This window comes from Phragmites australis, chromosome 17 (assembly GCF_958298935.1).
Source record: "Phragmites australis chromosome 17, lpPhrAust1.1, whole genome shotgun sequence".
NCBI lineage: Eukaryota > Viridiplantae > Streptophyta > Magnoliopsida > Poales > Poaceae > Phragmites > Phragmites australis.
In genome coordinates, this window is record NC_084937.1 from 22,225,925 (window position 1) to 22,242,905 (window position 16,981).

At 41.9% G+C, this 16,981-nt stretch overlaps 1 protein-coding gene across 1 annotated transcript; it reads left to right on the plus strand.

Moving 5' to 3' along the window:
- The first annotated feature begins 1,800 nt into the window (after positions 1 to 1,800).
- LOC133897506 (auxin-responsive protein SAUR76-like) lies at positions 1,801 to 2,700 on the plus strand. Its single transcript, XM_062338266.1, has one exon. It carries the CDS (start codon positions 1,852 to 1,854, stop codon positions 2,320 to 2,322), a length of 471 nt encoding a protein of 156 aa, XP_062194250.1. The 5' UTR covers positions 1,801 to 1,851; the 3' UTR covers positions 2,323 to 2,700.
- The last annotated feature ends 14,281 nt before the right edge of the window (positions 2,701 to 16,981 follow it).

Here is a 16,981-nt window from a genome sequence, read left to right on the forward strand (position 1 = left end):
TTGCGTCTGCATGCCATCTTCGTCCACTTGCCTCTGTGCACGATTCTCACCCACTTGCCTCTGCTGAATGGCTGACAACATCTCATTTGTCGTGCGGCGCTGCGCTAGCCTATAGAGTCTCACACCGTAGCCTTTAAGGCTACAGGACGGGACACACCCTCCTGCACTGCCTATGACCTTATCCATCGGGGTTGATGCCTGGTGAAGAGGATTGCTTGGGCAAGTGTCTAATCAGGTCCTGTGACTAGGGGCTGGTCGTGGGTTTGTGTCAAGATGCGGCGGGATTGGTCGCTGGAGGCTTTGCACCGGTCGGGGTAGTTTATCGACTTACTAGATTTTTTAGAGATGTCCCCTAGCCGTTTGCGCCTTATGTGGGTCCGTTTAGTCGAGGTACCCTTTACTTGGTACACCGACACATCATTTACTTATTACACCGACAACCACCATAGACATGAATGTGATAAATGGACCAACCTAGCAAACTTTTCATTCATGCCATTTTTTTTTATTTTTTATTTGCTGGACAGAGAACAAAACACCAGTTTTAGGCTCACTGTATGGAAAGAGACAACGAAGACAAGCTATCTAAAGAAAAGATTCATGTACAGTTAAGGTTGCAATGTGTATTATAATGGAAGTATGGCTTTGGCCCTCTGACGCTGCAAATTGTGGCTGGCCGAAAATAAAGAGATTGGAGAATCTATTTGGGAGTTCAGAACTAACTAACGACCTTTGCAAATTCAATATATGTACGCTTATTCAACTTTCATGATTGTTTGGCAGATCAGTTAGATCAACACAAGTCCTGTCTCGACTTCGTAGCACGTCCAACCGGCAGGTGATCCACTTGACACTTGTAACGCAAAGCAATATTTTTTTAAGAGATCTCCCGCATACGACTCAAGTTGGTTAAGAATATCTCCCGACATGAAGAGCACCCCTACACATACAAACAAGATATTCACACAATTATCCGCAGCGCATGGATTGTCCCGTTGAACAAAGGAAATACACAGGAATATGGCATAAATCAATAATCTTGCAAGAAAACTGTTAGGAGTAAATTCCTATGTTCCAAACATGATCTCAATGTCTAAGAACAGCGTATAAGGATGTGTTTGGTTTTTCGAATCTTTCCTATATTGATCCAGTGGATACGTAGAATTAAAAAAAAGTTTGCTTAGTCGCCTGTGTCTAATGTTGCAGTTTTGTCTGACAGGTACAAATATACGACATCATTTTATTGGAGGATCACTTTGCAACCTGGTCCGATGAATGCAGGCTTTGTATCTATTTAGGTAGGCGGATCCATTTTTTAGTATTACAAAATCATCTTTATATGAGTAATCAATCATAATCTTAACTTTTGTATCAGCTCATATAATTTCAAATTCAATCAAGCAAATAAAAACTATTTTTTTAACAAACACTTTTTTTTCACTCAGCCTATTTATAAGATACAGCTCTTCAAAACCTCATTCTATAACCAAATACATGATAAAAAAATCATATATACACACTGACTCGTAGCTTAAGCCATAGCATAATCAAACATTAACGCTTTCTTTCGCTCTCTTTTGAGCTGCCCAGCGGCCAACTTGGGAGAAAGAGACATTCACACATCAAGTCACCACGCCCAGCGGCCACTTGCTTCCCTACTATTGCTTTCCGGGCCCATTCGCCAGGTTTACCAGTCACCGACATCTGGGCCCCATCTATCACGTCCCCGACCCGCCACGTGGCCCCCTCCTTCGTCCTATAAATGCCCGCTACCCCCTCGGGTTCCCACAGTGCCACGACCTTACCTCTTCTCTCTCTAAGCTTCTCTCTCTACTTCTTTCTTGATCGGCAATGGCGAAAGGCGGTCTGAGCAAGCTCAAGTGCATGATCAAGCGGTGGCACTCGTCGAGCCGCATATCGCGCACGCCGTCGGGGTTCTCGGCGCGCTCGCCCGACGCCGCCGTCGGCGCCGGCTGCGGGTTGGAGGACTCGTGGAGTCGGGGCGTCGCGGCCTCGGCCATCGTCAGCGCCGGCGGCAGGGGGTCTGCGTCGTTCCACGGCGCCGATGGCGTGCCCCCGGGCCTCCACCCGGTGTACGTCGGCAAGTCGCGCCGCCGCTACCTCATCGCCGCGGACCTCGTCGGGCACCCTCTGTTCCAGAACCTAGTCGACCGCTCGGGGGGCGGCGTGGGCGGTGCAGGCGCTGGCGGCACCGTCGTCGGCTGCGAGGTCGTGTTGTTCGAGCACCTCCTCTGGATGCTCGAGAACGCCGATCCACAGCCGGAGTCGCTCGACGAGCTCGTCGAGTACTACGCGTGCTGACCGACCGCCTTCTTAAGCCTGTGTCCACGGTGCCGACCGCCGCGCTGAGGCCGATCGAGCTCGCCGGAGCTGGAGGCTTCTCGAATGGGGTATTTGGGTAATCCGGTTCTTTATTTAAGATTAGGGGTAGTGTTGTAATATACGCGTACTGCGAGGGCGAGGAGTAAGACATGTGGAGATTTAGTTAACCTTGGGTGTTTGTGGTAATTTAATCTCGAGATTAGGAGTGTAATTACCGTTTGCCCAAGATGATGCTCTCTCGGGGCAGTTAATTATTTCTCTAATGCTTCATGTAATGGCTTTGCTTGCTTCTTCCTTCTCTGTTTCTTTTGAAGAGAATTGAATAAGATTTTAGGAATCGAGTATCGATGTACATTTGATCAATGTATAAACTCCATTCTATCTCATTTCTTTCCTGAGAATTTTTCTTCTGAGATTCTTTCACCTGGGCCATGCATATTGACAGAATGGATCACATATAGTTTTTAAACAAATGGTGAGCATAAGGCTTCATTTGATCTCCAAAAGATTTTGGGCTCCTCAGTAGAAGCTGAAGCATGTAGGCCACACGGTGCATTCTGTCAATATTAATACTCAAATGCAATTAATATTAGGTTGTTTCACACATGGAGAGAAATGGAAGTCAGGGACCAAGCAAATAGGGGTTCATTGAAGAAAAGTATCACAAGCGAAGATCAAAACAAGGGTATAAAGATCTTAAAATCTGACAGGCGCAAAGTTATTTGCTAGAAACTAAGGATACTGGAATTTCGCAGAATATCCTCTATTTTCACCCCAGTCTGTTCCACAAAGACATAACAGCTAGCTTGTTCATAAGCCCAAAAAAGCAACACCGATCCAATGATTAATTAGCCATCATGTGAGTGCTGAAAGCAGCATAAACTTGATTACCAAATCTTTGTATTCTAATAATCAGAGGGTTTAAATAGGAGTTTGGTGCACATCATTAGATGAGTTCCAATACTAGCTGTCACGGCCCTTCCTTTGCATGGTGTGTATGCATTCTTAATCATCTGTGCTTGATCCGTTTGATTGACTGGATGATGGCAACCTATGAGACATGCATTTGGACACACTAACTAGGGCCCATTTGTAGGTAGGTAAGGAAAAGCATTTGGTCCCCTGAAATCGTTGTTGGACCATACATGTTAAGTTATATAATATGTTGTTCTAATGTAATTTTCATTTTAGTTTGTTAGGAGGTGTATTCGACACGTATCAGAAATTTTATAGCTTGTATAAATCTAAAAAGCGTACCTCCAAGTGTATCAAAATACTAATATCCCCTTGTATTATCTAATTCCTGTCAATTACTCCTCTCAAATATTTTGGCCAGGTCCAAATAGAACATGAACCCGACAAGCAAACTAGAGATCCTATTTTGAGATACTCTGAACTGATCATTTACATGCAACTGACCCTCTGGTACAACAAAATTAGATGGTAAAATGCTACTGCCAATGATTGATCCAGTGGGACTCGAACACTAAAGCAATGTTAGGGACAAACATAACACCCTCACTGTTTAATTAAAAAGCTGGTAGACCAATACTTTGTTGTCAGTTTTACTGTTGCAAATTTAAAGAAGTGCTAGATCTAGTTAAGAAGAGGCTCGGCCCTCCCTCTAACCCATTAATATAAACTCATACGAGCACTTACTTTAATTCATTTATTTTCGTTTAAGTATTAAATTGATTAAGAGCACCATGGCATGAGCGCCACTCTGCAAACCGTGACAACTAGGGCTGTATCTTAAAGCATGACACGGCAGGGCGACCTTGTTAGCTAGAAGGATCCCCCAACCACAATGGCACACCCTTTTCATTAATTAGCTTCACTAAACGTTAAGCAAAATCTATGGTCCTGGCCAGTACAGTTTATTATGGGTTTTCAGAATGTTCGGCTTCACAATTGACTCGCAAAGATGGTTTTGACGGTTGGTTCCTACGTGCAGTGCTGTATCGCCGGCCCGCTCAATCAGAAGTTAGTTGGCGGCTCGCTCCAGGTAGGTCGCCAGTCCGCTCTCCAAACCGACCCGTCCGTTACACTGTCTGTGGCACCATGGTAGGTTCGGTCTATTGCAGTCTATCCAATTAGGAGTGCTGCTTGTAGTGTTGATCACCCTCTTGTAATTTAGGATGCGCACATTAGTGATCAAGACGTCGTTAGTTTGAAAGTACTTGATGCATTGGTAGCTACGTACTAGCTTTGTACTTAACTTGACAATCTTGTGTGTTTATATTGAATTAAGATTGATCAGCAGTTCTGCACCGCTAACAACACCACCCTCCTTTTAAGATCATCTCTAAATATATATATAGCTATTATATATAAGAGTTATACATGTCATTAACAAATAATATTGTAGACAACCTCTCTAATAGCTTAAATATAACATTGTCTGTAAAATTAATATATACCACTTGCAATAAATTGCGAATGAGTAAACTATCTACTAGTTAGCAGTCTAACTTTATCTCTCCTCATTATTCTCTTCTCCGTATAAACAAAAATATGATATGGGCAATCTTATAGGTAGCTGACATGTATTATTAGAGACATCCTAATGTCCTATGTGGTAGCAACTAAGCAATTAATAGTGGGAAAATGATGGATGTAAGCGTCCAATGATAGTTGGGGGCCTCATTGGAACGCCAGGAGATGCACAGATCGTGCTTAGATATGTTCATTACGGAACCACAACATGATCTGTTTATATAAAGCAAACACTAACTAGACTAAGGTCTCGTTTGTTTTTCTCCTGGATTTTGGATTGTGGACTATAGAAATTCGCTTTAAGTGGATTATGATTGTGCCATAATTCAAACATATATTTGTAGAATTTACTTTTAAAATTTGACTGTTTGTTTGTAGAATCTATAATCCAGTAACAAACAAACAAGACTAATTTATGCGTATCTCTGAGATCGCGACGCTGTAGTGTCGGCCAGCTGATGCTTGGTACCGGTATCTCCCTCGCACAGCTAGGATGCGAATAATGTTGGAGAGAGAACATAGAGAGATGAGCTTCTGACGAGGCGTTGCGTCGGCTTCAACGCTCTCGACCAATTAATGGATCAGAATGAGTACTTACGTGCTGATATTTCACAGCATACGTTCAGTGTTCATGAACCTTAATACAATCCTGATTAAAGAGAGCAATTTGTTGAGGAACAACGACATTAGCACCTCAAATAAGACAGATTAAGTGTGTCTGTACTTCATGAACGAATAGTCTGTTATCGGGTCGGGCGATCAGATTTAGAGCAGGGGAAAATGCAACCAGTAGTGACCGACCAATTAATTTCAGGCTTTCAGCAAGCGATTTTGTCTATTCTTCTCAAATAGAGCTGGTCCAATACCTGGTGATTAGAGCATCAGTGTGGGGTAAAGTGCAGTCAGTGACCAATCGGTTTCAGCAATTAACGTATGCGATGGAGACGGGCCTTGTGGCCCGTGAGTGCCTATATGCATTCGTGCGTGCGTCCATGGCAGCGTGCGCTGAAGGCGTCGCCACGACGATTTCGGAGATGCATGCGGAATCTGGCTGCTTTGGCGTTTCTAACATCCTATGCGTTTTGTCCCACGGAGAGGCCGGAGAACGGCAGCACGTTCATGAAAAAACTAAACATCATCTGCTAAGCTAAGCCGTTTGGAAAGTAACGCAGCCGTGGCCTCTGATGCGTACGTACTCGGTTGTCGTAACGTAGAACAGTGCGTCGTATGATTGCACCGGCGCATTTACTTGCGGTTGCACCGTCGCGGTTGCAGCCGTGACGCACCATGTGCGCGCAGCGCGGAACACGGGCGCAGCGCGATAACAATGCGTGCGCCCCGGCCCCGGCCGCGCGCGTCCAGGCGTCCACTCCGTATGGCCACTTGTGCGTGTACATGCGGCCGCACCGGGGCCGTTAGCGCACGACGCCCTCGGCGGCCGCGGGCCGCGGGTCTCGGCGTCCGGTGCCACATGCGTACGTGCAGGGCCGGCTCTGGGCAAGGGCAGCAGAGCGACTATATAAAGAGAGATTATGATTTAATTCAAGCCATTGACGGAAGGAGTCTATGCCTTTGGTTGTGTCCAATCACCTCTGAATTCATCCTCTCTCTTTCACAAAATCAAATAGTAAATCAATTCCCTTGTATTTTTCAACTTAATTATGTCGCCGTAACTAATTGAGAAGAAAATTTCGACTTCATAGATTCCTAATCTACTCAACTTCAATTACTTTCATCTGTAGTGGCTCTACTTCATAATCCGTCAATTAGCCCTTACATACAAGGTATTACTTCTTTCCTTCTTATTTGAGGCTTTGGCTGCTACGATATTCTATAGAAAAATATTATCTTAGTAGTTAAATACTACATTATTTACTTCTTAATGTATTATCATCGTAAAAAAACACATCTTCACAGTGAACTTCTAAATATACTATATATTTAATTTTTAATTAAAATTAAAATATAAATGTTACTGTATTTTCTTTACCGAGCTTCCAATTTTTGTTTCGCCGCAGGACCACCGGGCGTATGTGGCTGTCCCGTTCGTTCCCACGTACGTACGCCCGCGCGCGCGCGTACGTCTCGTGGGCGCGGGCACAGTAGTACTGCCGCTGCCCGTCTACTCTACTGGCCCAGTCGTGACGTCTACGCCACTGCATTTATGCCAGCTCGCTGCCCACGGCCGGTAGGTCGCGTTTGCCTTTCGCTCGTCGTGCCATATCGGCGCGTGTGCCTGTCGGGGCAGAGCGAGATTAGCGCAACCGGCCAAACTGATCAGACTTCTGTCACGGTAGAGACGCAGTCAGGCAGAAAATTAAGCAAGGTTTTATTGCTAAATCCTGCGTCGGTTTGCAACTACAGTTACATCCTTCCGACCACTGATTGGAGCCGGATATGTACTCCATGTTTTTTCGACACGCGCACGCCGAGCTAACGCCCGACACCCAACAGCAGTCGAGGTACACGGACAGACGGATGGATACGCCATCACACATCAGACATGCATGCACCAGCCCAAGAACATGGCGCGTGCGCAGGTGCAGTCGTGCAGACCTTGCAACGCCGGCGATGGGCCAGCCAGGGACGAGGACGATCGCCCCATCACGGGCCGGCCGACCAGTCGGCAGACTGAGTTCTGCAGCTACACGACACTGTCGAATCCATGGGGGCAAGTGCCTTCACTCCGAATCTGCAGCACCTACCCTTCGCCACGGGCATTCAATCGCCCGCGAGGATGGCGCGGGACCGCGGGTAGCTGCAGCGAAGCAATAGGAGCCATATTCAGGAGCTAGCCTAGCTAAGTGCAGCCATGACCAGTGACCACCGGCTAGGCTACGTTTTTATTGAACTTGGGGTACGGTCTAAAACTGGTAATGCTTGTGTTTATCCGTTCAGGAATAATCATACTGCGCGGAGTACGTACATCATTGAAGGAACGCACATGATCACAGTGTATACTTCATTGAAGGAGCGTACTCTCAACATCGGTAAAGTTAATTATGCAAAAATTTATTTGAAATAGGGATACTTAATTATTAATTGTGCGTATCTTCATTAATTGTGCATATTGAAGATGAGGATATCCGATTTTATAATAATCTTATTTCCTATTTTGCTTTGATTAATTAAAAAAACAATTATAATAAAGCTATATCTAGATCTAATCTTAAGGATTTGACAAGTTCTCTCATGTTCAAAATACTAAAGCTATTGACAGATTAATCTAATCGTGACTCGAATCTGCTATGTAACTCAATAGGTTACTTCTGTTTCGATTCGACTAGGCTTGCTTCATATTGCTCGTCTGGTTTCTGGCTTCAAATCTTGGCTCAATCAACCTCTCTCCTGGACGTACCCTCTCCCCTTCTTATATAATCGGGTCAAAGAGGCGTACTATACTCGGACTCTCTATGTATAACATTTCTAGATTATATTACTATCAAATATCTAGACGACTCTTCCCTAATCTGCAGATGATTTTTGTATAGAATACAATGAATTGTCACGGGTATCTAACATGTCTTATGTACCTCATGGCGGCCATTATGAAACATACCGTATCGGATGAATGACATATGTACGATGATGATTCATCTTTAGTATTTCTAGTAAATTCATAATTATTTAATTTTAAAATCATCATCAGCTAGACCCTAATTCCACTCAAAAGATGGTGATTGGATTACACATAGTCAGGAATCTGACCGTACTAGAACTCACATATTTAGAAATTATTCCTGGCCAAAAATTGTTCTTCCTAATCAGGAATCATTTTTGACTGAATAGACCTTTTTTCTAGTTGAAAACATCATCTAACCGAATAGAGTTCTACTTGTAGAGACCTTCCTAGTCGGAAATTAGCTCTGACCATAGAAGCCTAAGTGTCATATTCTCTTTTTTACGTCCTTAGAGAATATTGCATTAAATATGTATAACTTTGAGGAAAATTGAATCAACCATATCACCTATGAAGGTAACTTTGGAATTCGAACAGCCATGGATATCGTTATTGAGGTAGTTAATGCTAACGTCCATTATGGGATAGTTATTAGATCACTCTCCCTTATAAAAAGGAGAGGACCCCGACATTATATTCTCAATCGCATTCGCACTCTCGAACTCTTTGCTTTCGATCAAATCTTTTCCTCGGGTGCTTTCGATCAACCTCCAGCCACTAACTCTTTCAATGGCATCCTTCAACAACTCATGGGCCACCTCTAAATCCTCGGGTGCTTGCATCTAGAAGCTAGAGAAGGAAGAATTGATCTTTCCTAAGAGTTTGATCCCTTGGAAGTAAGCAATGGAGAAGTTACTTCTGACCTAAAACATTGAAGAAATCATGGTGTTTGAGGCCTTCTTCCATTGCTGCTTCTGCCTCCCTGCTTCAGATTTCTTTAAAGAGATACTTTCCTTCTATGGCATCATGCTCATCAACCTCATCCCTAATTCAATCATGATTCTGAGCATATTCACTCATCTCTGCAAGGCCTTCATGGGCATGAAGCCACTCATAATCCTCTTCCACTACTTCTACCAGCTAAACCAGTTTTTAGCTTTAGGAACGCACGGGTTCAGCCGGCTTCTACCTTTGTGAGGGCTACGTCGGTGAGTACATCGACATCACCATGAAGTCTATTGCAAGTGGTCAGGATGGAACAAGCGGCGATTCTACTACGAGTGTTGTGTGTTATGCACGCTCGAGGACATGGCTATTCGTCCAAAGCAAAATTCTAATTGGCAACAACCTCCTATCGAGGTGAGCTAGCAACTTAAAGTTTTCATCAACTGCATCAAGGGCCTCAGGACTTGTGGTCTAATAGCCTATGACATGGTGCTGGATTTCATCTTGCCTCGCCTTATTTCATAGAAGTCTTGAGTGCATCTAGCGTGGATGTACTTGGAACGCCAAGACCCGACAAGAGACAACACCGAAGGTAAGCTTGTTGTCTCCTTGTTATTGTCCTTTATACACTTGCAAGATTTAATTGTATTTATCTTTTTTGCAGAGCTATCATTACTGATCGTGAAGAGGAGAGTCAAGTTTCTCCTCGACAAGGCTCCGATAGAAAATCGGGAAGATGCCCAGACATCGCCATGTGACTTGTCGCGCGAAGTAAGGGTGACGAAAATTCAAATAGTTCTTCTTTCACCTTTTTTGTATCTTCGCTATTAACCTCTGAGTCATATAATTTATTATTAGTCCTTGCAGGTTCTTCCTTGGATTGAAACAACTTCAGGAGTCAACTCGATAATCCCTCTAACATGGGATCCAGTGGTAGAAGGAGAAAGAGTACAAGGTTTCCCTTAGTCCAAGGTAGCCCAGCCTTGACCCGAGCAAGGAAGAAGGCAAGGGTCGTAGCGGATGTAGAGATGGAATCTGAGGATGTGACTATCTGCATCATCCTTGATCCAAGCCCTGCTTCGAGCATGGGAGCTATACCTGAGGTAATCCTCAATCCCATGTATTTTAAGTCCATCCTAGTCTTGTAAAAAGACTTGAACAACTCTGAGTGGTTCTCGTTGATAATGCAAATCCAAAAGGACTTGAGTGCGCCTCAGGCATAAGCATTAGGGGAAGCAAAAGATGCCCCAACCGCAACATCGATGCCCCCGACAGAGGAGTCACTAATGATCCCCACTTCTGAGTCCAACATATGACCTGCCAACTCAAAAGTTTCTTCAATGAAGGTGAAAATGAAGCCCTCTTTTAGGCTGAAGATTAAGCCGCCAAGGTAAGTTTCTTATCTTGTATTTAGATCAAGTCTTTTTTTTTTGGTTCTTTTCCAATATTCTTATCAGTATTTTCTCTACAACCATGTGTCTTTGAGCTTAGTTAATGTTTTTCAAGGTGTGTCGGAGGCACTAGATCCCATTGCTACGCCTACAATGACTGCTACAACAACTTGAACCACCACCATATTTGATCCTGATGAAGTCCTCCTAGGAGTAACGGAAGAGATTGTGGTAGTTGTCTCCGAGAAGGGAGTGCTACGACTATGATTGAAATCCTCACCAGTCCATCAACGACTGGTGGTGAACTCAACGTCAACCCACTCAAGGGCTGGTTATTGCCAAGTTGGTTGGAGATCATCAAGCAATCTAGCTCGACTTCCCTACCAACTCTTCCAGATGATAGTGCTTCGGTTGTCATCCAACTTAAACTTCCAAAAGCTCTTATCTTAGCCTAATTATTTTCTTTACATTGTAGGCCACTCTCAGCTCTGCGACATCTTTGAAAATGTTGTATGGCCGACGTGCTGAGCTTGAGGCTTGTTAACACCCATTATCTATTTTTTAGCATCAGTTTCTCTTAATGTATTATCGATAAATCATCATTATTATTGATTATTGTCGTTGACCTTGATGGTTTTCGTATATAGTGTTGTTTGAGCATGTATTACAGAATCAATAGAAAAGATGAGGCACATTTGGACTTCACTGGAAAAATGATGACCATCCACCAGGACTTGGGCAACTTGGGGGCCAAGCCAGGAGTTTGCCGTATGGCACTAGGCATGGTGCCACATGGCACTATCTTCCTAGGGGCCCTCTCGGCCAATCCAATGCCGAGCATTTTCCCCTCGCATAAGTCTTTTAGAAGCTACTATGATCCACTACTCAAGATACTTCAAAGCATCAACAAGGAATCCAAAATCACCAGAGTTTTAGATTTATCCTCAAAAGTCTATCTCAATAAATCTATGTGCATTAGGACCACAAAGAAGCTCATGGGCATCTTCTTGAAGGAGGAAAACTGACATACCGGAAGGCGGTGGCCGCCAGTGTAGAGGTTGACATGTGCCCATGGCATAAGCCCTTACTGCACATCAACCGCTAGGGTTTTATCCTAGTGGCCGCCACTGCCTCCCAGCACTATAAATAGGAGATGCCCTACATGACCGGGGATCAAAGGTCTCATGTAGAGAGCCAATCTTGGTGAAACTCACTTCACTTTAGCTTTAGTTGTCTAGGCTAGTTTAGTCTAGTCTAGACAGTCTAGTTAGAAGTTCTAGTTTTAACTAGATCGAGGTTCAGAGACAAATCTACCACCATCCAGTTATGCCACGATGGTGATTATATTGATATTCCAATGAAATATTATCTATTGTTATCTTGAGTTAGTGATATTGTTTTCTCTCGATCATAATTATCATAAGTATGCTTTGTTATTTAGCTAGTTCACAACTAGATGATTAGCTAGTATATATAATCATGGTGCTTAAATCTGTTAGTCAAAATAATCATAACTAAGGTATAACCTAAGTGGGTATGTTGCTAGTCTTTACTAAGCTTAACCTGGTTAGAACGTCTCTGGTAGATCCTGGATTCTACACACCTTATAGACTTCCAGGAGCTGTTTAGTATTTTCTAGTAGCATATCTATCTGCTTAGGTTGTATTTAGTAAAAAAAATGAGAGAATTGAATTACCCTACGACACTATAGGGAATTAGGGGAGTTTTTGAGAGCTTGGTAGGTGATAATCAAGAGAAATAATAGATTTAAAGGTGCCTCTCATAAATCATGCAATTGCATCTTTTGGCTACGAACCACAATTATTAGCTACTGATATAGAACTTAATGCATATATAACTATAGCTTGTAGATCTATGTTTTGTGTTGTATCTACTTTCTCACAACCTTTACAACCACCGCCATTATCTCTTGTGTAATTACATTATGTTGCATGTTTTATTTATATATTTTTTTTCCAAAAATTGCAAATATGTGTGTCCATTTGAAAAATGACGGATCTATACACATGTTGCCCATTCACTGGGTGACAAGAACACGCCACATGTTGTTTAAAAAAAAATGTATGACCGGTAAGAAACACTATTGAAATTATCATGATTTTTTTAAAAAAAATATTGTGATGTAGAGGATGCTATCATCTAACTCTCCAAAAATTTCATACAAAAATATGATTTGTAAGATAAAAAAAAAAGACAAACTTCTGGGATGCTGAATTTTGTCCTTTTTATTTATCATTGTACAAGTAATTATTTGAGTTGAACTTTTTTTTTGAGCGCTAGATTATAGAACCCTCAACACCATAATGTTTTTTAGAAATTTTTATGAATATTTTCATAGTGTTTTGTATTGTGCAAGCATTAAAATGTTGCATTTTTATTTTTAAACTTATCACCCCGGTGGATGTGTGATAAGTTTAAAAATACTCTCAAATTTGAAAACACTATCGAAATTGTCATAAAAAATTCTAGAAAAAATTTGTGTTGTAAAGGATGCTATAGTCTAGTGCTCTAAAAATTTCAACTCAAACAATTACTTGTGCAATGATAAACAAAAAGGACAATTTTCAGCAATGCTGAAAATTATGATTTTTGTTTCTCATCTTACAAGTCTTATTTTTTGTCTGGAATTTTTTTGAGAGATACATGATAGTATCATCTACACCACAATATTTTTTTAAGAATTGCATGACAAATTTGATAGTGTTTTAAATTTTGAGAGCATTGGAGCATGACATTTTTCCCATTCAATGACTGATTGGTTCTCGTCGCCCACTGAACGGGCAACTGCTGTATAGATTTGTCATTTTTCAAAATGGATGCACATACTTGCAACTTTTAGAAATAAAAATATATAAATAAAAAATTCCGCTGGAGACGATGTCATGAAGATATTCTCTAAAATGGGTGGATGTTTATTAATAGAATTGATTCTTGATTTATTTCCTTCATGTTTTGGTCACGTGGACTATTGCTATTTATTGACATTTTCCTCATAACCGTTGGCTGAAACCTGTATAACGAATGATTGAGTGCATGTGTGATGCAGAGGTCGAAATAGCTACAATATGGTGAAATTATCATAAAAAACATAGCTACAATATTAGAGAACAACATCTCTATTTTCAAAAACATTTTTCACAAAATTGCACCTTAAGCATTGCCTACAAATCCAACGTCCAATGAGTGGGCCCACTGGTTAGCTCACAACGATGAAATGACGGCATTGCTGGTTTTGTGAAACATTATGTGAACAAAAACATGATTCTGTCAAACTTTATGCAAATAGAAGTGCGATTGTTTGAAATGGTTGCTTAAAGTATGTTTTTCTAAAGAATTATGCAAAATTGTGGATAGCAAAGTAAGGCATGTATTTGAGCCTAATGTGTGAACTGATCGAGAAAGCCTTCTGGCTTTATTTGGGCTTTATCTGGTATCAGCTTCACCTTCACCCATTGGACGAGGCTAGTGCAGCCCGCTAACCCATCAAGATCCAAAACCCTACAAGAATAGGCTGGATCGTGTGAGGTCGCGCGGCCACGTCTCCAGAGTGCAGGTGCGTCGGACAGTTGTGAGGGCAACAGAGGATGCAGAGGAGCAATTTGATGCAGCTCACAAAGGAGATGTGGATTTCCAATCTAAGGAGGAGGAAGATGTGATTGAAGTAGATTTTGAGGAAGTTGGGGACCAGGTAAAGTCACCTTGGATGGTTTTTGTGCAGTTCTACTCAAATCAGCCTTTTAGGGTCCGTGCTTTGTTTGAGGATATGGCTAAAGCATGGATATTAAAGGAAAGAATGGAATATAAAGTTCTGAAGGAAAGAAAATTCCTGATTGAATTCAAAAGTGAAGAGGGTCTCAATTTTGTAGTGCGGGGTGGTCCTTGGTTACACATGGGTGATACTCTCATTATTGCCCCTTATGATGGAAAATCAAGGCCATTGATGGTGAAGTTCGATAGTATTTTTCGCTAGGATAATTTCTGAATTTGCCACCCTTAACAGGTGCCAATTTTCCACTGAGGTTGACATGCGGGCCATCCTGAGTCTATGAAACTAGGCCCGGGTGGCAAATTGCCTGCCACTTGGTGGTTAAGAGTGGCAAATCCTGAAATGCCCCTATTTCGCTATGGGTACAAATTCATGATTTTCCATCGAACATGATGACACAGAACATGGGTAATCTACTTGAAGATCGGCTCAGTAAAATCCTTGATGTTGATGTTGAATCTAATGGTAAAACCAATTGATAAGCCTTTACTGCAAAAGTTGGCAATTAGAACTAATGGAGATAGGGATGTGGCTCGCTATGAGCTAAAATACGAACATGTTCCCCACTTTTGTGTGTGTGTGTGTGTGTGTGTGGAAGAATAGGACACTCTGAAAAAGAGTGTTCTCAACCTCAAAAGAATGGCCTAGGTCTTTTCTTTGGCACTTATTTAAGAGGTCCTCCTTTCAAAAAGTTTGACCATACAACATGGGTGGTGGACCCTTATGTTCCAAAAGATGGTGCTTTTAATATTAATGTTGGAGCTAACTACCCTAGGAGGGAAGTTTTTTCCTCTAGTGTCATTCAAGAGAGGCAGTCCAAGCAAGAGACAAATTTCAAATAATTTATCTGCATGTAATAGTACAAAAGATAACTCAAGATTGACTGGTGGTGCTGTCTTTCAAAACCAAAGCATCCAAGTGAAGACTGTAGATCAAAATATGGTATTGTATCAAAGTGTCAAACGTAAAGGGGACGCTATGGATGAAAGGGATTCTTTTCATAAATCCCATGGTGACCTTGATTTGAAGGATAATATAGCAAGTATGAATATTGAGGACCATGATGTTTGTGGGAATGTTTATGGGAAAGAAGGCATTTTACATCACGTCACAGCTCTTACAGTGATTCCCTTTAAAGGAAATGTAATGGGTACTGAAAATCTTTTGAAGTTGGGAGGATTTAAGAGGCAATGAAGAATAGGGGAAGGCAATGGAACTTCTATTTTTGAAATGAGGTCGGTGGGCTCCCTTAAAGAGTACCACCGGAAGCCATGAAAATCTTAAGCTGGAACTATCGTGGGATTGGTGACCCCGGGACAGTAAAGGAACTTTGTGATCTCGCGAAGGACTATGACCCCTTGATTATTTACATCATGGAAACACAAATATCTAAATATCGAGAGGAGAACCTTCGGTAGGTTTTGATGCTTGTTTTGCAGTTAGTAGTGCGGGTCGAAGTGGTGGTTTAGGTCTTTTATGGAAAAATGGTTTTGATGTTTCCATCCTGAAATTCTCAAAGTATCACATAGATGCAGAAATCAGGGAACAAGGGAGTGCTCCATGGAGGATATCTTTTGTTTATGGGGAACCAAATAGATCTTTGAGATTTCGCACCTGGGATATTTTTAAACAAATGAAGAGTGACTCGGATCTACCTTGGCTCTATATTGGGGATTTTAATGAAATTCTCAGGAGGTCTACCTAATTGATGGCTTTCAGGGAGCAGTAGATGTGTGCCAGTTGTGTGATATTGGATATTTTGGCATGGACTGGACTTTTGAGAAAAAGGTTGCTGGTGGTCATCTTGTGCGTGTCAGGCTAGATAAGGCTTTGGTGTCTATAGAGTGGTGTGCTTATTTTCAGTTAGCTGTTGTTCATCACTTGATAGCAACTAAATCAGACCATTGTCCTATTCTTCTTGCACTCCAACCAGAGGATAGAAGCCATTCACTCCATGGGAGAGATAAACCTTTTCGTTATGAATTAATGTGGGATACAAATAATTGTTTAGATCCTTTAATTCAACAAGTTTGGAAAAAAAAAGTTAGCATTGCAATACAATTAAGGAACTCAATGATAAGCTGATTCACCTTGGAGAAGAACTTGTTCTTGGGGAGAAAATACTTTTGGTGCAGTTCGCAAGGAGCTGAGAATGCAGAAGAAAAAACTTCAAAGGATGCATGCTGATCCAACCCGAATACAGATATCTGATGAAGAAAGGAAAGTTGTGGAACACATTATTTTGCTAAATTACCAGGAGGAAATCATGTGGAGACAAAGATCTCGTATTTCTTGGGTCCGAGAAGGCGATAATAACACCAATTTCTTTCACCAATGGACGAATAGAAGAAGAGCTAGGAATAGAATTTCTAAGCTAAATTGGCCAGATGGTTCTAAATGCATAGACCTGTATGAAAATGCATGGTATGGCTGTTGATTTTTACAAACATCTTTTTCAGTCAGAGGGTACTACAAATATGTCTCAGATGCTTAATTGTATACCTAGGAAGATCACAGATGATATGAATAACTTCTTGTGTACTCCTTTTGATAAGAAAGAAGTGAAGACATCGCTTTTCCAAATGTTTCCAACAAAGGTGTCGGGTCCTGACGGCTTTC